We start from the raw sequence: 20907 nt of genomic DNA on the forward strand, positions 1-20907 counted from the left end.
GTAAAGTATTAACTTACAAGCTCTGTCAAATTTCTAAGATGTCCAATTTCTTCAGGAAGAGAGACCAATTTATTGTTACTGGCAATTAAGACTTTCAGTGGGAGATTACACATATGTATTGGCAATGTTGAAAGCTGATTCCGACTAAATGGAAGAGGAAAAAACGGAAGCATTGAGAGAAGACCACTGAGGGAAAAATAATTCACATTCACAATTCGACAATATATACTAAATAATAAGATGCATAGCTTCTACATGACACTAATATTTAAAAAGTAAATGCTTTATCAGTAAAAATACATGCATTATCAGTTAATTAACTAAGTTTTAATTTCTTTTCATAGTCTTACCTTCAACCTCTTTACTGTTTGTGCCCCACTGCCTATAAATGTGGCCAGATTCTGAGTTAAATCAATCAAATTTAAAATTAAATTTGAATTTGTCAAATTTAAGGTCAATTAAATTTTTAAAAAATCATTATGTTTTTATTACATGACAAGGCACTGTGCTATGTTTCAAGGGTATAAGAATGAAAATTTCATGCCTATATAACCCTCTCAGGCTACTGTATAATCTTTCCTGCTTTTCAAAGCCAAGCTTCTAGAAAAAGCTCCCCATTAACTTCTTTTTTTTTTAAATTTAATTTTAATTTTATTTTATAATTATAACTTTTTTTTTGACAGTACATATGCATGGGTAATTTTTTACAACATTATCCCTTGCACTTACTTCTGTTCAGATTTTTTCCCTTCCTCCTCCAACCCCCTCCCCCAGATGGCAGGCAGTCTTATACATGTTAAATATATTACAATATATTCTACATACAATATATGTGTGTAGAACCGAATTTCTTGTTGCACAGGAAGAATTGGATTCAGAAGGTAAAAATAACAGTTTACACTCATTTCCCAGTGTTCCTTTTCTGGTTGTAGCTGATTCTGTCCATCATTGATCAATTGGAATTGGATTAGCTCTTCTCTATGTTGAAGATATCCACTTCCATCAGCATACATCCTCATACAGTATCATTGTTGAAGTGTATAATGATCTTCTGGTTCTGCTCATTTCACTTAGCATCAGTTGATGTACATCTCTCCAAGCCTCTCTGTATTTCTCCTGTTGGTCATTTCTTACAGAACAATAATATTCCATAACATTCATATACCATAATTTACCCAACCATTCTCCAACTGATGGACATCCATTCATCTTCCAGCTTCTAGCCACTATGAAAAGGGCTGCCACAAACATTTTGGCACATATAGGTCCCTTTCCCTTCTTTAGTATTTCCTTGGGATATAAGCCCAGTAGTAGTATGGCTGGATCAAAGGGTATGCACATTTTGATAACTTTTGGGGCATAATTCCAGATTGCTCTCCAGAATGGTTGGATTCTTTCACAACTCCACCAACAATGCATCAGTGTCCCAGTTTTCCCACAGCCCCTCCAACATTCATCGTTATTTGTTCCTGTCATCTTAGCCAATCTGACAGGTGTGTAATGATATCTCAGAGTTGTCTTAATTTGCATTTCTCTGATCAATAGTGATTTGGAACACTCTTTCATATGAGTGGAAATAGTTTTAATTTCATCATCTGAAAATTGTCTGTTCATATCCTTTGACCATTTATCAATTGGAGAATAGCTTGATTTCTTATAAATTAAAGTCAATTCTCTGTATATTTTGGAGATGAGGCCTTTATCAGAACCTTTAACTGTAAAAATGTTTTCCCTTCTAATTCTTCCCTTCTAATCTTGTTTGCATTAGTTTTGTTTGTGCAGAAACTTTTTAATTTGGTGTAATCAAAATGTTCTATTTTGTGATCAATAATGATCTCTAGTTCTCCTTTGGACACAAATTCCTTCCTCCTCCACAAGTCTGAGAGGTAAACCATCCCATGTTCCTCCAATTTATTTATGATTTCGTTCTTTTATGCCTAAATCTTGGACCCATTTTGATCTAATCTTAGTATATGGTGTTAAATGTGGGTCCATGCCTAGTTTCTGCCATACTAATTTCCAGTTTTCCCAGCAGTTTTTGTCAAATAATGAATTCTTATCCCAAAAATTGGGATCTTTGGGTTTGTCAAACACTAGATTGCTATTTTTATTCACTATCTTGCCCTGTGAACCTTACCTATGCCACTGATCAACTAGTCTATTTTTTAGCCAATACCAAATGGTTTTGGTGACTGTTGCTTTATAATACAGTTCTAGATCAGGTACAGCTAGACCGCCTTCACTTAATTTTTTTTTCATTACTTCCCTTGAAATTCTCGACCTTTTGTTGTTCCATATGAATTCTGTTGTTATTTTTTCTAGGTTATTAAAATAGTTTCTTGGAAGTCTGATTGGTATAGCACTAAATAAATAGATTAGTTTAGGGAGTATTGTCATCTTAATTATATTCGCTTGGCCTATCCAAGAGCACTGAATGTCATTCCAATTATTTAAATCTGACTTTATTTTTGTGGCAAGTGTTTTGTAATTTTGCTCATATAATTCCTGACTCTCCTTTGATAGATATATTCCCAAATATTTTATACAATCGACCGTTATTTTGAATGGAATTTCTCTTTGTATCTCTTGCTGTTGGATTGTGTTAGTAATGTATAAAAATGCTGAGGATTTATGTGGATTTATGTGCAACTTTGCTAAAAATCTGAATTATTTCTAATAGCTTTTTAGCAGAGTCTTTGGGGTTCTCTAAGTATACCATCATGTCATCTGCTTTGAAAAGTGATAATTTGATTTCCACATTTCCTACTCTAATTCCTTGAATCTCTTTCTTGGCTCTTATTGCCGAGGCTAGAGTTTCTAGTACTATATTGAAAAGTAATGGTGATAGTGGGCAGCCTTGCTTCACTCCTGATCTTATAGGGAAAGGTTCTAGTTTATCGCCATTACATATGATGTTTACTGAAGGTTTTAAATATATGCTCCTTATTATTTTAAGGAATAGTCCATTTATTCCTATACTCTCAAGCGTTTTTAGTAGGAATGGATGTTGGATTTTATCAAATGCTTTTTCTGCATCTATTGAGATGATCATATGGTTTTTATTAATTTGATTATTAATATGGTCAATTATACTAATAGTTTTCCTAATAGTAAACCAGCCCTGCATTCCTGGTATAAATCCCACTTGCTCATAGTGTATTATCCTGGAGATGATTTTCTGAAGTCTATTTGCTAATATCTTATTTAAGATTTTAACATCAATATTCATTAAGGAAATTGGTCTATAGTTTTCTTTCTCAGTTTTCGATCTACCTGGTTTAGGTATCAGTACCATGTCTGTGTTATAGAAGAAATTTGGTAGGACTCCTTCAATCCCTATTTTTTCAAATAGTTTACATAGCATTGGAGTTAGTTGTTCTTTAAATGTTTGGTAGAATTCACATGTAAATCCATCTGGTCCATGAAATGTGGGTACCTATTCCTATATATATATATTTTTTAGACTTTTTCTTTTTCTGTCTCTCTCTCTCTCTCTCTGCAATTCTAAGTGATCTCACCAACTTATAAGGTTTCAAATACTTTCTATCTGCAGATAACTCACAAATCTACATATCTATTGCTTTTGAGCTTCAGCCCTTCATTGCCTAACAGCTGCTGCATATCTTCTCAATGTTTTACAAGCATCTCAGACTCCACAAAACTCATTATTGTGGAGAGAGGGAGAGAGAGAGGGAGAGAGAGAGAGAGAGAGAGAGAGAGAGAGAGAGAGAGAGAGAGAGAGAGAGAGAGAGAGAGAGAGAGAGAGAGAGACAGACTTGCCAATTATCCTCCATTTCTACTAAGAATAAAAACATTCTTCTAATAATCCAAATTTACAACCTTAGAGTCCTACTCAACTTTTTACTTTCTTTCCCCCATCATATTCAATCAGTTGCCAAATACAATCTGAACTCCATGTATCTTTCACCTACTTCTCTTAATTCACATAGCTAGCAATCTAGTTCAGACTCTTATAGCAAGTACTTGTTGAATGAATTCATTCAACTCCTGCCTGGATCATCGTAAGAGTATAATAAAGTTGCTAAAATAATCTTAAAGCAAAGGTCTGAAGATATTCCTTGTTTAAGAATTTGCAATAGCTTTCTATTGCTTTCAAAATAAAACAGAAACTCCTCAGTTTAAAATATCCTCAGCTAAAAGTCCTGGTTCTGATCTGCCTTAATCACACTCTCTTTATAAGTCATTCCATGTTCCATTTCAATTAAATTAGCATCTTAGCAGCTCCCAGAATTCATTATCCATTTCCCAGCTCCATGCTTTTGCACAGTTTTCTCCCCTTTTCAAAACCTCATCCTCCCATGCCAGGTATATACTCACTCTTCACCATCCTCCTCTTTAAATTCATACCTTCCATTAGGGTTTAGTTCAACTGTCATCTATTAGGGAAAAGCTGCCCTAATCCTCCCAATTGTTCTTGTATTCTCTATCTTCAAAATATCTTGTATTTACATATCTATATTCATATTATATATTTTCTCCTTTCACTAAAATATAAGCCTCCTGAGAGAAATTATTATTAATAACCAATAATTTGTTGGTTATTATTAAGCCACAGTATTAAAGAGTTCAGTCTCCTGAAAGACACTACTGATAATAAGATTGGATTAACTTTTTTAGTAGAGTACTCAAGTTTGAATGGTTTGGGTAGATTGCCCAAGGCTAGGGATAGTCTGGGTATAGAGATAGTCTCTTTGTCCAAAAATGACAAGATGTCACTCAGATCCTGATTGTAATATTCATTCTCTTATTTTATTTTATTTTTTTTTGCTGAGGCAGTTAGGCTTAAATGATTGCCCCAGCATCACACAGCCAGGAAGTGTTAAGTGTCTATGAGCACATTTGAACTCAGGTCTTCCTGACTTCAGGGCTGATGCTCTATCCATAGCATCACCTAGCTGCCCCTTTCTTATTAAATGTTAAAACAATCAGGATTGATTCCCACCCTGGGGAACAACTAATTACTCTTTGAAAGGTATAAAATTGTAAGCCCACAACCATGATCATCTTTGGTCTAAGAGAGATGTTCAAATGACCATTGATTTATTAATAAATATGCTGGTCTTATTTATAAAATGATTAAATTACTCAGAAATCGTCTCTTGAACCTTTTTAAAACCATCCCACAGGAACTGTCATTTTTTTGTCTTTTTATATCCAGTGCCTCAGTTTTATGCACGTGCTTGATATCTTGATGATGCTTACTCAATCAAATATCAATTTAATTTTTTTTTTTTTTTTTTTTTTTTTTTGCTGAGGCAATTGGGGTTAAGTGACTGGTCTGGGGTCACACACCTAGAAAGTGTTAAGTGTCTGAGAACAGATTTGAATTCAGGTCCTCCTGACTTCAGGGCTGGTTCTCTATCTAGCTGTCCCTCAATTTAATCTTTTAAATTTGTCTTTGAGGCTACTCTTCATGTTGGCTGCAAAAAACTTACTTGTATAGATAGAACTTACTACTTGACCTCCTATGCCTTTATTCACACAACAAGAACAGCTGTCTACCTAGTTCTGTCTCTAAAAGCAAATCAACTATTTTTTAGCTTCTACCATTCATCCATTCTCTTACATGTAGATGGTACTATATAAGATAAAGAATTATGACAATCTGACCTGAAATAGCTGAGGATGTAAATGAGATGAAATTAACAATGCAATAAATAAAACAATATAGGATTGTGTAAGAGAATCACATCTAGTTGTGTGTGCTAATACACATATATTGTCCTTGATGCTGAGGAAAACTCTGTGAGGCAGTGGTCCTGGACTTCATCTCCATGCCTGATCAGGCATTTTCACTGGCTGTCTCCCAACCCAGACTTTCTCTCTCTTTCCTTGTCTCCACTTTACAATTAACACCTCTTAGCTTCAGTCTTCCTACAGTCCCATCCTGTGCAAAAAGACTTTTCTAGGCTTCTTTTATCTCTCTGTCTTCCCTATGAAGTCATTGTGTCTTAACCATTAGATTAACAATTTCTTTTTAAAATTTGCGTATCTAATTTAAAATTTTTTATTAATAGCTTTTAAAATTTTCAAAATGCAGGCAAAAATAGTTTTCAAGATTCACTCCTGTTTGCTCACACCTTGTTATAAATTTTTCTCTCTTCCTTCCCTCCTTCCCCTTCTCCTAGATAGCAAGTAATCTAAATATCAGGTTAAGGATGTGCAATTCTTCTAAACATATTTCCACATTTGTAATGTTGCACAGAAAAGATTACCAGTTTCTTGAGAGCAGGAACTGCCTTTTGCCTTTCCAATTTTTAACCCCCATGCAGTTGATTTACAAATATTTGTGAACTTAGCTTGGAATATTCCTTCAGTTCCAGGTTTGAGCTGCAGTAAAGGTAAAACTGATTAAATATTTATGCTAAGATGGTAATAATATGGTGAACCTTCAAGAAAAAAGAGCCATCAGATGCCTATGGAAAGAAAAATCAAACAAGCTAGAAAAATGGAGCAGATTAAAACTTCTATCTGTATTATCAGAATCAGGCCCATGAGATGCTGCAGCACTTTTGGCTCTGGTGAGAGATGGATACCCCCCTTGTCTCAAAAAAATTTTTTTTCTTTTAAAGAGAAGAATCCCAGTCATAAAACAGTATGGACAATGAGTAAATGAAAATTCCATGGTAAGTTAGTAAACAAAGCTTTAAAGCAGATATTAGATCTGGAGGAGAAGCTGGGGAAAATGGAATGAGCAAAAGCACAGAGATGGGAAAGCAATACATTGTTGGTGAAATTGAGAACGGATCCACCCATTCTGGAGAGCAATTTGGAACTATACCCAAAGCAGTGTTTCTATTGGGCCTATATCCCAGAGATCTTAAAAAGAAGGAAAGGGACCCACATGTACAAAAATGTTTGTGGCAGCCCTTTATGTAGTGTCAAGAAACTGGAAACTGAGTGGATGCCCAGCAATTGGAGAATGGCTGAATAAGTAATGGTATATGAATGTTATGAAGTATTACTGCTCTATAAGAAATGATCAGCAGGCTGATTTCAGAAAGACCTGGAGAGACTTACATGAACTGATGCTGAGTGAAATGAGCAGAACCAGGAGATCACTGTACACAACTATATGATGATCAATTCTGATGGACGTGGCTCTCTTCAACACTGAGAGGATTCAAACCATTTCCAATGGTCTTGTAATGAAAAAAGCCATCTGCACCCAGAGAAAGGACTGTGGGAACTGAGTGTGGTTCACTACATAGCATTTTCATTCTTTTTGTTGCTGTTTGTTTGCATTTTATTTTCTTTCTCATTTTTTTCTAGTTTGATTTTTCTTGTGCAGGAAGATAAATATATATGCACATATTGGATTTAACATGATTTCTACCATGTTTAATATATATTGGACTATTTGCTATCTAGGGGAGGAGTTGGGGGAAAGAGGGAGAAAATGGAACACAAGGTTTTGCAAAAGTTAATGTTGAAGAATTATCCATGCATATGTTTTGAAAAATAAAAAAAAGCTTTAATTAAAAAAATTTTAAATAAACATAGTGAGTACTTCAGTTTGGGTGTACCATGAAATTCATGGAGGAAAATAATGGGTATCCCATTATTAGGACTGGAAAGGTAAAATAGGACCTAGTTCTGAATGATACTAAATATTGAGTAAAGGAATATGAATTTTATCCTATAAATAATGGGGAGCCATTAAGGTTTTTGAGCAAGTAAGTAGGACAAAGAAAGCAATATTTTATGAAAAATAATTTTGTACTGGTATTCTGGATGGATGGACTAGAAAAGGCAAAAATTAGAGGTAAAAACTACCCTCACTTCCTCTACAATTACTTCCATTCCTCTCTTTTTTTTTTCCTTTTTCTTCCCTCTTCCTCTGTTCTTTGCCCCAAGCTCATGAGGAAATAAAGACATAAGGTAGCACCAGTAGGACCAGAAAATGAAACAATGCATTGCCATAGCAAGAGGTCATCTAGTCCACAAACTTCATTTTATAGATGAGGAAACTGAGGCCCAAAAAGATTATATATGACATCCTCAAGGTCATATTAAAATATTAAATGTTAAAGTCAGGATTTAAACCTAAGTTCTAAGGTTTCCAAACAAGAAGTATTTCTGCTATACTGTAACTGTAGAATTATTATTCTGAATAGATTTTAAACTTGAAGACTCGTGTTACTTAATTCCTCCACTATCTCTAGCATTTTGCTCTACATTTCAAATATTCCACTGAGCAAAAATAAATGAAAACCCAAATGACTCATCTGTTTGAATATAACATTCCTCAAAATCACCATTTCATGATATCCCCTGTATCAAAAATATCTGTTTGTTTACTCCTTTCATCTCAGAAATTTTTAGTAAACTTTTTTTAAAGATCATTTCAGAGGCAACTTTTTTACAAATTTTCTTTACAAAAACAGCAGACAAAATATACCATATTAGTAACACTGATGAAACCAAATCAGAGACTTATACTGATTATCTTTCATGTTTACTCTTTATAAACATTTTAGCTAGGATCACAAAATTTCTATTTATCACTTAACAAGTAATTTTTTTTATTAAAGCTTTTTATTTACAAAGCATATGCACGGGTAACCTTTTGTTGTAAATTTTCCCTTCCTTTCTCACGCCCCCTCCCCTAGCTGTCAGGTAGTCCAATACATATTAAATATGTTGAAATACATGTTAGATCCAATCTATGTATACATATTTATACAATTATCTTGTTGCACAAGAAAAATCAGATCAAGAAGGAAGAAAAAAAAACTGAGAAAGAAAACAAAATACAAGCAAATAACAGAGTGAGAATGTTATGTTTGTTCCACACTCTGTTCCCACAGTCCTCTCTGGGTATAGATGGCTCTCTTCATCACTGCATAAATGGAAGGGTTTGAATCATTTCAATATTGAAGAAAGCGATGTCCATTAGAATTAATCATTGTATAGTCTTGCTGTTGCCATGTATAATGATCTCTTGGTTCTGCTCATTTCACTTAGCATCAGTTCATCTAAGTCTCTCCAAGCCTCTCTGAACAATCATCCATTCAGTTTCCATTTTCTAGCCACTACAAAAAGGGTTGCCATAAACATTTTTGCACATGTGGGTCCCTTTCCCTTCTTTAGAATCTCTTTGGGATATAAGCCCGGTAGTAACACTGCTGGATCAAAAGGTATGCATAGTTTGATAACTTTTTGAGTATGCTTCCAAATTGCTCTCCAGAATGGTTGGATCCATTCACAGTTCACCAACAACGTATCAGTGTCCCAGTTTTTGCACATCCCTTCCAACATTCATCATTATCTTTTCCTGTCGTCTTAGCCAATCTGACAGATATGTAGTGGTATCTTACAGTTTGCCTTAATTTGCATTCCTCTGCCCAAAAAGTTATCAAACTGTGCATACCCTTTGACCCAGCAGCGCTACTACTGGGATTATATCCCAAAGAAATACTAAAGAGCGGAAAGAGACATATATGTGCCAAAATGTTTGTGGCAGCTCTTTTTGTTGTGGCTAGAAACTGGAAGATGAATGGATGTCCATCAGTTGGAGAATGGTTGGGTAAATTGTGGTATATGAAAGTTATGGAATATTATTGCTCAGTAAGAAATGACCAGCAGGAGGAATACAGAGAGGGTTGGAGAGACTTAAATCAACTGATGCTGAGTGAAAAGAGCAGAACCAGAAGATCACTGTATACTTCAACAACGATACTGTATGAGGATGTATTCTGATGGAAGTGGAAATCTTCAACATAAAGAAGATCCAACTCACTTCCAGTTGATCAATGATGGACAGAGGTAGATACACCCAGAGAAGAAACACTGGGAGGGGAATGTAAATTGTTAGCACTAATATCTGTCTGCCCAGGTTGCATGTACCTTCGGATTCTAATGTTTATTGTGCAACAAGAAAATGATATTCACACACATGTATTGTACTTAGACTATATTGTAACACATGTAAAATGTATGGTATTGCCTGTCGTCGGGGGGAGGGAATAAGGGAGGGGGGGTAATTTGGAAAAATGAATACAAGGGATAATATTATAAAATATATATATATATATATATATATATATATATATATATATATATATATATAATAAAAAAAAAATTAAAAAAAAAAAATTTGCATTCCTCTGATCAATAGTGATTTGGCTACAAATAGTTTCAATTTCTTCATCTGAAAATTGTTCATATCCTTGGACCATTTATCAATTGGAGAACGGCTTGAGCTATTATAAATTTGAGTCAATTCTCTCTGTATTTTAGAAATAAGGCCTTTATCAGATCCTTTGACGGTAAAAATGTTTTCCCAGTTTATTGCTTCCCTTCTACTCTTGTCTGCATTAGTTTTGTTTGTACAAAAACTTTTAACTTAATACAATCAAAATTATCTATTTTATGATCAATAATGATCCTTAGTTCTTCTTTCATCACAAATTCCTTCCTCTTCCACAAATCTGAGAGGTAAACTATCCTATGTTCTTCTAATTTGTTTATGTTTAGATCATGAACCCATTTAGAACTTATCTTGGTATACAGTGTTAGGTGTGGGTCTATGCCTACTTTCTGCCAATACCAGTTTCCAATTTTCCCAGCAGTTTTTGTCAAATAGTGAATTCTTATCCCAAAAGGTGGGGCCTTTGGGTTTGTCAAATACTAGATTGTTAAAGTCATTGGCTATTTTGTTCTGTGAACCTAACCTACTCCACTGATCAACTTCTCTCTTTCTTAGCCACCAAACAAGTAATTTTAAAGGAAATATTTTCAGTATTATATTTGAGTATTTTAGAAATAATAGTCTTCAGTTTTTCCTGGGTAATTATTAAATTCTGAAGATTCCTCAGAGAAATTCACTGACATAACTTTTAACTACTGGTTTCCCTAATTTTAAAAACCATGTCAGAACCTGGTCCTATAAATGAAGTGGTAGCCCATTCTTGCTTGTTTATGACATTTTTTTTTTTTTTTTTCGGTTTAGCCAACAATTAACCATATTACCTGTAATGATAGGGACTGATTGACTCAATCATTCCTATACAGTAATTAATAAAATAATCTTTATACTGATATATTTATCAGGTTTGAAAACAACTCTATTGAATCAAATAATCAATGAGAAAGGTGAGGAAGTCCTTAATTTAGAAAGAATGAAAGTCACTAGATGAATTATGATATTATACCCAAATATATATATGATATTATACCCAAAGTGTAATTAAGTTTAACTGCAGTCATTTCCTATAAGTTTTGTAAAAAAGAGCAAAGTCAATTTGGAATCCAGATTTAGACTGGAATGTCATCATTTAGTAGAAGTAGTTCCAGTAATGACCAAGGACTCTGTTGACAAGAATTTTCTGTTCTTATTATTGTTCTATAAGAAACAATCAGCAGGATATTTTCAGAAAGGCCTGGAGACACATATATGAACTGATGCTAAGGGAAGTGAGTAGAACCAATAAGAACATTGTACATAGCAACAAGATTACACAATGATCAATTCTGATGGATGTGGGTCTTTTCAACAGCAAGGTGATTCAGGCTAGTTCCAATGGCCTTGTGATGGAGAGAGCCATCTGTACCCAGAGAGAGGAGGCTGATCACAATATAACATTTTCACATCTGTTGTTGTTTACTTGCTTTTATTTTATTTTTCATTTTTTTTCCTTTTTGGTCTGATTTTTCATGTGCAACATGATAAATATGGAAATATGTATAAAAGAATTGTACAAGTATAATATATATTGGATTACTTGCCATCTGAGGGAAGGGGTGGGGGAAAGGGAGGAAAATTGGAACACAAAGTTTTGCAAGGGTGAATGTTGAAAACTATCTATTCATATATTTTGAAAATAAAAAGCTTAATAAAAAAAAAAAAATTTCCTTTCCTGGGTTTTTATACATGAACCTGCACAAGCAGCTGCTAGGCTGTATCTCCACTGGAATCACTTCCCATACTTACAAAAATTATTTCATTTTCTGCTCACAATAACTTCATTTTACAAATGAGTTCCCATTTTATAGTTGAGAAAAGTGAAGCAGACAAAACTTCCCAGGGTTATAGATGGTAGCTTCTTAAGGCCAGGTCAGAATTCAGCTTTTCCTGACCACAGGTTCAGCACTCACTCCTTTTTGTTTTCTAGTGCCCCTCTGACTCCTAGACTGTCTCTATCAAGGCCTAGGGGAAGATGGTGGTCAGGATGCTAGTTGCAGTCTGACTTGCCAGGCACATGCTGCCTCCTGTCTCTACTTCAGGGTGTCTTGATGCTTTAGCTAAGCTGGCCTGCAAGCCTTGTGAAAAGCAGTTGGTGGGAATGGATAATAGCCCCTTTTCTTGCAGCAGTTCATAGCTAGTAGAGCTAAACTAGAAGTACCAGCAGTGGTCTGGTGGATATTGCAACTTCCAGGACTCTTGTGTCCAACTGCTTGCAGGTGGCATTTGTTGGCATTTACTGCAGATAGTGATGAGAAAGAAGGGCCTTCTCTCCATAAAGAGGGCCGTGAGGTTTCAGATGGAAGCAGGTCTGCTGGTTTGGGAGATACCACTATTCCCAAAACTATTCGGCTTGGGGATCTGGTTGTCTCTGTCAAGATCTAAAAGGAGATGGCAGTCAAGGTAAATGATGGTAAGGATTTTATTATCTTGGCATATGCTGCCTCTCAATTTTTCCCTCAAGAGTGCCTTTGCCACTTTAGCAAAGATTGGCTTGCCTGCCCTGTAAGAGGCAATCTGGCAATGGGAGGTTAGGTGACTTTACCAGCGTCACCCAGCATGTGTCAGAAGTAGAACTGGAGCCCAGGGCTTCCTAACTCTGTGAGCTCTCTGTATACCACATTATGCTGGCAAAGATATAATACAATCTTAATTAAGACAGAAAAAATTAGAAATATAAAGAAATTTGTAAGGTTCTCTACAGAATAATATAAAGTTAAAAAAAAAAGAAAAAAGAAAAGCGGTATGATATTTTCTATAAAGAAATTCCTTTATATAAACAAATAGTTTGCCAAGCAAGTTTAATTGGCCATCACTGATGCTTAGTGCTGTAAACAAGAATAGGGTCCCAAACTATTATTTTACTGGTATAGGGAACACCCAGTAAGAAGATTCCTTTAGTCAATCCAAGTTAGCATTTTTTCTTCAATGTATAGTCTTAAAAGCTTTGTCTACAGCTCTTGAGAATTTGATTTGTCTAAGATTACACAGTAAGTATGGGTTAAGGCAAGACATGAACCCAAATTTTCTTGGTTTTGAGAATGATTCCTTTAGCCATTGTGCCAAGGGGGCTCGCTTATTTTTTAAAAGAAAGAAAAAAAAAAAGATCCATATTAAGTATCTGTAATTCTAACTTGAGTTAAAATTTCTAAGCCCAGACGTTGAAAATTGGTTAATTTTAATTATCTCTTATATGCCTAGCAATCACAAAACAGATTCTACTTTATATAACTAATTATCTAGCAGAATTTCTTCTTTACACTAATCTTTATATAGAAAGTTAAATAAGAAACAAACTACACATACAGATAAGAGAGTTACAATCTCAAACCTCTTTCTAGTTGATGAAATTTATTAAAAAATTAATTTAAGACCTAAAGCTATGGTGCTCATTTTAGAGAATTAGAGCATTTGATGTCAATTGTGAAGAGAGAAAAGTATTGAAATCTATAATTTAAATACTGCCTGGACAAAAAGAAAAAAAAAAAAAAAAACAAGGATAAGAAAATACTGTTGGAACAGACAAGATAATGCACACACAAGTGATGTAAACTCAAAATGCAATGTACTATATGTAGTTTTAAGTAAAGACAAGAATTATAAGATGACGAAAATCTACAAAAGGTATTAAATGATGCAATTTATAAAAATCTTACCTGATATTTAAAAATGTTAATGCTTGTAGATTCAGAATTGCCTCTGGGATATACCGAATACAGTTTTGATACAAGTTGAGACTCTCAAGAGAAACAAAGTAGCATGTTTCTGCAGGAATTTCTGATAGGCGATTCCTTGATAGATCTGAAAGGAAAATGCATTTCTCAATATTTATAATCAATCTCTCAAACTCTCATTTTGCTAAAACATTAATTATAAAATTAGGGCTTTAAAAACATCATGTACAGTACTTTAAACAGTAAGGACACAATAAACAATTGATAGAATCTACAAAAACTTATGAATTTTATATAAAAATGGTTTTAATTACTTTAACATAAGAAAATTCCATGTGTTGCATTTTTAGGAAATCAATAGTGTTATGGGCCAGAACTCTGAACTTGAAACAAAGGATTCTTACAAGGTAAGTCAGTGGAATTAAGAGAGACAATATGTAATTTAGCATGGTTCAGTATGATTGATTTAATCTTACAAGGAGATGTTATGGGCCAGAACTTGAAACAAGGTACTAAGTGGAGGTGAGGAGACAATGGTTAAATCTAGTTTAGCACTGATTTAATCCTACAACAAATAATGGTTTCCTAGTGATATAATGATTGGTTTGTACTCAGCATGAGGCATATAAGCTAGAAACCTCAGCCAGGAAGATTCAGAGATTCAGAGACAAGTGGACAGAAGACTGGAGGCTGAAATCTGGAGCACAAGCCCTTGGACTCAGACAGATTCATCCCATCTCATACCACCTTGGTGTCAGGCTCTCTTTCTTCGCTTCCCCACTGAAACCAAGACTCTGGAAGGCCCCCAGAAATGAAGGAGATAGGACTTGGAAAGAGACAATAAAGGATTTGGACTTTGGACACCTGGCTACACTTGTGGTGATTACTGAACTGAAATGAAGGCTGCCTCCAGAGAACCTAAGAAAACCTCAACAGAAAACATTAAATTTTATTTATTTATTTTTTAAATTAATTTTATAATTATAACATTTTTTTGACAGTAAATATGCATAGGTAATTTTTTTTTTTAAAACAACTATCCCTTGTACTCCCTTCTGTTTCGAATTTTTCACTTCCTTCCCTCCACTCCCTCCCCTAGATGGCAGGCATTCCCATACATATTAAATATCTTATAGTATATGCTTGGTACAATATATATGTGCAGAACTGAATTTTGTTGTTGTTGTTTTTGCAAAGGAAGAATTGTATTCACAAGGTAAAAATAATCTGGGAAGAAAAACAAACAAACAAACAAAAAAGTGCTCACAGTTCCTTTTCTGGGTGTAGCTGATTCTGTCCATCACTGATCAATTGGAATTGGATTAGCTCTTCTCTATGTTGAAGATATCCACTTCCATCAGAATATATCCTCATACAGTATCATTGTTGAAGTGTATAATTACTTTAATTTATAAGAAATTAAGCCATTCTCCAACTGATAAATGGTCAAAGGATATGAACAGACAATTTTCAGATGATGAAATTAAAACTATTTCCACTCATATGAAAGAGTGTTGCAAATCACTATTCAAATTAAGACAACTCTGAGATACCACTGTGGGAAAACTGGGACACTAATGCATTGTTGGTGGAGTTGTGAAAGAATCCAACTATTCTGGAGAGCAATCTGGAATTATGCCCAAAAAGTTATCAAAATGTGCATACCCTTTGACCCAGCCATACTACTACTGGGCTTATATCCAAAGGAAATACTAAAGAAGGGAAAGGGACCTGTATGTGCCAAAATGTTTGTGGCAACCCTTTTTGTAGTGGCTAGAAACTGGAAAATGAATGGATGTCCATCAATTGGAGAATGGTTGGGTAAATTATGGTATATGAATGTTACGGAATATTATTGTTCTGCAAGAAATGACCAACAGGAGGAATACAGAGAGGCTTGGAGAGACTTACATCCGCTGATACTGAGTGAAACAAGAAAACATTACATTTTAGAGAGAACATTACACAATGGGAAACAAACAATTTAGCCATCACATGTTAGAAAACATATACCTCAAAGACTAGGTAATGCAGCAGTTACAGAATGATGGACTTTGGAGTCAGGGAAAGGGGAATTCAAATCCTGTCTCAGATACCTAACTATGTTATCCTAAGTAAGTCAATTAATTTCAGCTTCAGTTTCCCCATTTTAAAAATATATAAAGGGATTAATCTGAAGGGACTAATTGGTAATTCTGCCAAGTCAGTCCAAAGTTTTCTTAAAAGCTCTTTGGTCAAGAATGATAATACATAAATTATAGGATTAGTTGTAATGATGTCCTTTACTAAGCCTTTATCTTTTCCTTTGTCCCTCTTGTTTTCATCCTGTTTTTCATTCTCCCTAATAGGCTTAGCCTTGACACAATCACAGATGGGAATCTATAAAGGTATCATGTCATTGCCCCCATTTTGAAATTTTATAAAGCAAATAGCTATCTTTTAGACTGAGTTCATAGGTTAATGAGAAGTCTGTTTAGTAACCCTTGTAGGCTAAAACCAAGACTGATAGAATTAAGAACAGACTACAGTTATTTCTACTTTGACCTAAGAATTGGGTGTCCAGCAGACAAAATCATTAATTACTCTTCTCAGTTCCTGTTTCTCAACTGTTTGGCCCTGATGCTTCCTTAACAAAGAACTTCATATGATGAATAATAGTATACTTTGTAATTATTGGCCTTGATTATTATATTTTCAAATGAACTTAGTTTTATGTAAGGAGTAGATTTCCCATCACTTTTTGCTAGACATTTTAATTGGTGCCATTTGCAGGAAGTATCTAAGGAATTCTCTATGGGAAGTAAATTATCTCAAAAATATTATCTCAAAAATAGTGAATAACAAATGAGATTAACTGATATAAAGGTTTTTCACACTATATAAATGTTAGCTATTAGTATTGTTATCCTGCAACTATAATTTACCACCTCTCTACCAAGAAGTGGTAATTTCACTGAAGTTGAGATCAGTCACTACCAAAGTTTTCATTCAATTTTAGGAAGCTCTTGGCAAATGCTTTTCCCTAGCCCACATGAAAAACATGCTTCTCTAAAGTCTCCAAGCCATTAAGAAAACAGTAGATATAGATGCACAACAATTTACACACACACACACACACACACACACACACACACACACACACACACTTTTTTCAGATATTTTGACAGACTTAAGGAACTTTTTTTTAAAATTTATTTTTATTTAATAATTTTTATCTACCAGATGTATGCATGGGTAATTTTACAACACTAACAATTGCCAAACCCCTCCCTACCCTCCCCCAGATGGCAGGTTGATCAACAACACATGTCAGATATGCTAGAGTATAAATTAAATACAATATATGTATACATGACCAAACAGTTGTTTTGCTGTACAAAAAGAATCAGACTTTGATATAGTGTACAATTAGCCTGTAAAGGAAATCCAAATTGCAGGCGGACAAAATTAAAGGGACTGGAAATTCTATTTAGTGGTTCATAATCATCTCCTAGAGTTCTTTTGCTGGGTGTAGCTGGTACAGTTCATTACTGCTCTATTGGAACTGATTTGGTTCGTCTCATTGTTGAAAACGGCCTCATCACATAGTATAGTTGTTGAAGTATTCGATGATCTCATGGTCCTGCCCATCTCACTCAGCATCAGTTCATGCAAGACTTAAGGAACTTTGAAGAACAGTGATTACTTTGGAATTCTTATCTATTTAATTTGTGTTTTTAAATGAACTCACTTCAAAACACAATTATTCATATATACAAGAAAAATGAGAATCACATATGAAATTTTTCATATTTCTATTATAATTCCTTTTATATCAAGTTAAGATTGACTTAGGCCAGTACCCTGGTGATTTAGGTTCAATACTGGAATGAAATGATATCCAATAGTTTTGTTAGCAAAAGGAGATTTCTTTAGCTATAGCAAAGAAAGATATTTAATATGAGGATGCTTTCATTTGAATTAACTAAGTGAAGCTCTCCTATCTCTTAAGATACTCATTGTGTTCAGCCAGCCAGATCTTCAAATCAGGCTTGAATTCTTCATGGCAACTAGGAAATTATGTCAAAAGCCACAACTTTTAGTCCTTTGAGACAACCAAAAGAAAAACTAATCTAACTTGAATGAAATGGAATAGCAAAATGAGTGAAGAAGGATACGGCACAACACTCCAATATTTTTGCCAAGAAAATCCCAAATGAGGTCACAAAGAATCATACACAAAACATCTGAACAGCAATAAAACTTGCATGGAGGTAGGGGTAGGAAATGTTTCCCATTATACCCTAAAGTACTTGATGGTCAATTTTTCTTTTGTTAATTTTATAATTCTAATATTTTTGACAGTACATATGCATAGATAATTTTTTTTTTTACCAACATTATCCCTTGTACTCCCTTTTGTTTTGAATTTTTCCCCTTCTTCCCTCCACCCCCTCCCCTAGATGGCAAGCATCCCCATACATATTAAATATCTTATAGTATATGCTTGGTACAATATATATGTGCAGAACCGAATTTTGTTGTTGTTGTTGTTGTTGCAAAGGAAGAATTGTATTCGGAAGGTAAAAATAATCTGGGAAGAAAAAAAAAAAAAAGCTCACAGTTTACATTCATTTCCCAGAGTTCCTTTTCTGGGTGTAGCTGATTCTGTCCATCATAGATCAATTGGAATTGGATTAGATCTTCTTTATGTTGAAAATATCCACTTAATGGTCAGATTTTTAAGGTCTTCTAGAGCAATGTTATGAAAATCAAACTCATAAACACATCAGATCTTGGATCCCTGCAGGCAGCATAATGATTTTAAAAATTACAAATTTAAATCATTTGTAGACAACCTGCTTCTGGGTCGGGGTTTCGTACATAGCAGAGCAGCTCCCTTGCTGCGATCTATTGAAAGTCAGCCCTTGACACAAGCTTTTTAAATCAATCAATCAATCAATAAATAAATAAGTGAATGAATAAAAAGAAAAAAATAAAAATTACAAATTACAAATTAACCTTAGTTTTGCATCTCAATTACATTTTTATTTGGCTTTATTTTGGGCTGGACTCAAGAATATTAGGATTAATGAATGTGACACCTCTATTCTAGGAGAACCTTCTTTTTCACTTAAATGATTTTAAGTGATCAACCCAACCCTGAACTCACAGATGCAAAAAGTCTAATATAAGAAGGAAAAGAAAAACAGAAAAAAAGCTAAAGAACAGCACAACAAAGCAATTTAATAAATCCCTAAAAGGGTGACTGAATACAGAAGAAAGAAGATGAAAAAAATCCTATTATAAAAAAATATTTACAGCAGCTATTTTTGTAGTGATCAAGAACTGGAATCTAACATTTCATCGGTTGAGGAATGCCTGAATGAATTATGGTTTATGAATGTAAGGGAATATTCTTGTATTGTAAGAAATGAAGAAAAACATAATTTTAGAGAAATCTGGGAAGCCTTGTATAAATTTGTGTAGTCAAGTGAGCAGATCTAGATGAATAAATTATATTTTAATATCAACACTATAAAGATAAGCAGTTTTGAAAGAATTCTGATGCACAAAATGACCAACCATGATTCTGGAGGCTCATAAGGTATTCTACCTACTTCAGAAGTGAAAAATCTGAAAATACAGAATGAGATACATGTATATATAGCTAATAAGGCAATATGTTTTTGGGGACATCAATATACATCCTATCTCTTTCAAAAACCTTAACCACTCAGTTCCTCGACTTACTCATTTCCTATAAACAATCTTTTACTTCACCTCAGTCACACATCAAAATGGTCATACTCTTAATTTTGCCATCAATCACAAATGTACCACTTATACATTCAAAAATTCTGAAATTCTCTTATCCAAATAATTTATTGGCTTTTCATTTCTCTGTCTGTTTTCCCTTGCAAAATTCTGTTTGTCTACACTAAGACTTCTAATCTCTTGAACCCTCAATTCTCTTTCAAGCCATTACCCATGCCCTGCCTATCCCTTTTTTCCTCATCTTGATCCCTGGGTAAAACAATTCAGCTCTGCAATATCTTCCCTTCTAGAATCTCTAGCCTTTGATCATACTGCTAATTAAACCCCACCAGGCCTAGGTATTGGATCACTCCCTCCATTATGCTACCTTTCTGAGTACAAATATATGGTATAGAAACCTCCACTGGGTTTTCACAGCTATTAGAAAGTCATTCTGTGTATATGAGGGACTTTGTAATGATACAAAAAACTTTGCATATGGTGGGGTGAGAAAGAATGAGAAGTCAAAGATGATTCCTAAGTTGCAAGCCTTGGGGACTAGGAGAAAAGTATTGTCCTCTAGAGTAATAGAGAAGGTAGGAGGAGAAATTCTTAAGGAGGAAGATAATGAATTCAGTTTTGGACACGTTGAGTTGAGAGGCCATGTATGATGGCATCCAGTTTGAGATATCTAAAAGGCATCTGGCAATATGCTGACCTTTGGGTCAGCAAAGAGGCTGAAGAATGTGACTTTATTTGCTACAAAAGTTTTGTTTTTCTTTTTTGGGTGAGAGCATGGAGGGAGGGAAAACGAAAAGCTTAAAAAAAAATTTTTCCTATATGTTAGTAAGACAAAGGTGGCACAACTTTCAAGAATAGGTGGTTAATGAGTGGCTAATAAAATTTCCAAAATCTTGTTTCTGGTCACACCTTGTCTCAGCTCTACTAACACAGTGTAAACTCTCTTCCTCTTTTCATTTTAAGAAAGACTTTCGACTCCTTTTTTCCTTTTCTATTTGCGTGATTCGGATATTTAAAATAGCCTGTTTTTAAGCATAGCTCTCAGAAACTTAGACTAAATTTTTCAGTAACCTTTTTTCTCTTGGAAGGTCTAACTGCCCCCCAAAAAGGAATATTATTTGTAATTTTTCTCAAAATGCCAGTAGTTATAGGTCACACTTTTTAAAAATCAGCTCTTTTCTTGTGCTTTCTCCTTACCTGAGGATAAAATGCTTTCTACTTTCTGTGGTTTATACAACACCATGAGAAAAAGAATACAATCACCATGTG

At 34.4% G+C, this 20907-nt stretch overlaps 1 protein-coding gene across 8 annotated transcripts in view; it reads right to left on the minus strand.

Moving 5' to 3' along the window:
• LRCH3 (leucine rich repeats and calponin homology domain containing 3) overlaps window positions 1–20907 on the minus strand; it is a 163570-nt gene that overhangs the window by 86510 nt on the left and 56153 nt on the right. For 7 of the 8 annotated variants that reach the window (XM_074301491.1, XM_074301494.1, XM_074301493.1 and 4 more), the window contains exons 2-3: window positions 13864–14008; window positions 18–144 (exon numbers count right to left, since the gene is read on the minus strand). In XM_074301491.1, the coding sequence (XP_074157592.1) occupies window positions 18–144; window positions 13864–14008 (272 nt within the window). Of the gene's footprint in view, window positions 1–17; window positions 145–12368; window positions 12585–13863; window positions 14009–20907 lie in introns of those variants that run through there. The other variant, XM_074301495.1, reaches the window with a different exon arrangement.

Source organism: Sminthopsis crassicaudata, chromosome 3, assembly GCF_048593235.1.
Source record: "Sminthopsis crassicaudata isolate SCR6 chromosome 3, ASM4859323v1, whole genome shotgun sequence".
Lineage (NCBI taxonomy): Eukaryota > Metazoa > Chordata > Mammalia > Dasyuromorphia > Dasyuridae > Sminthopsis > Sminthopsis crassicaudata.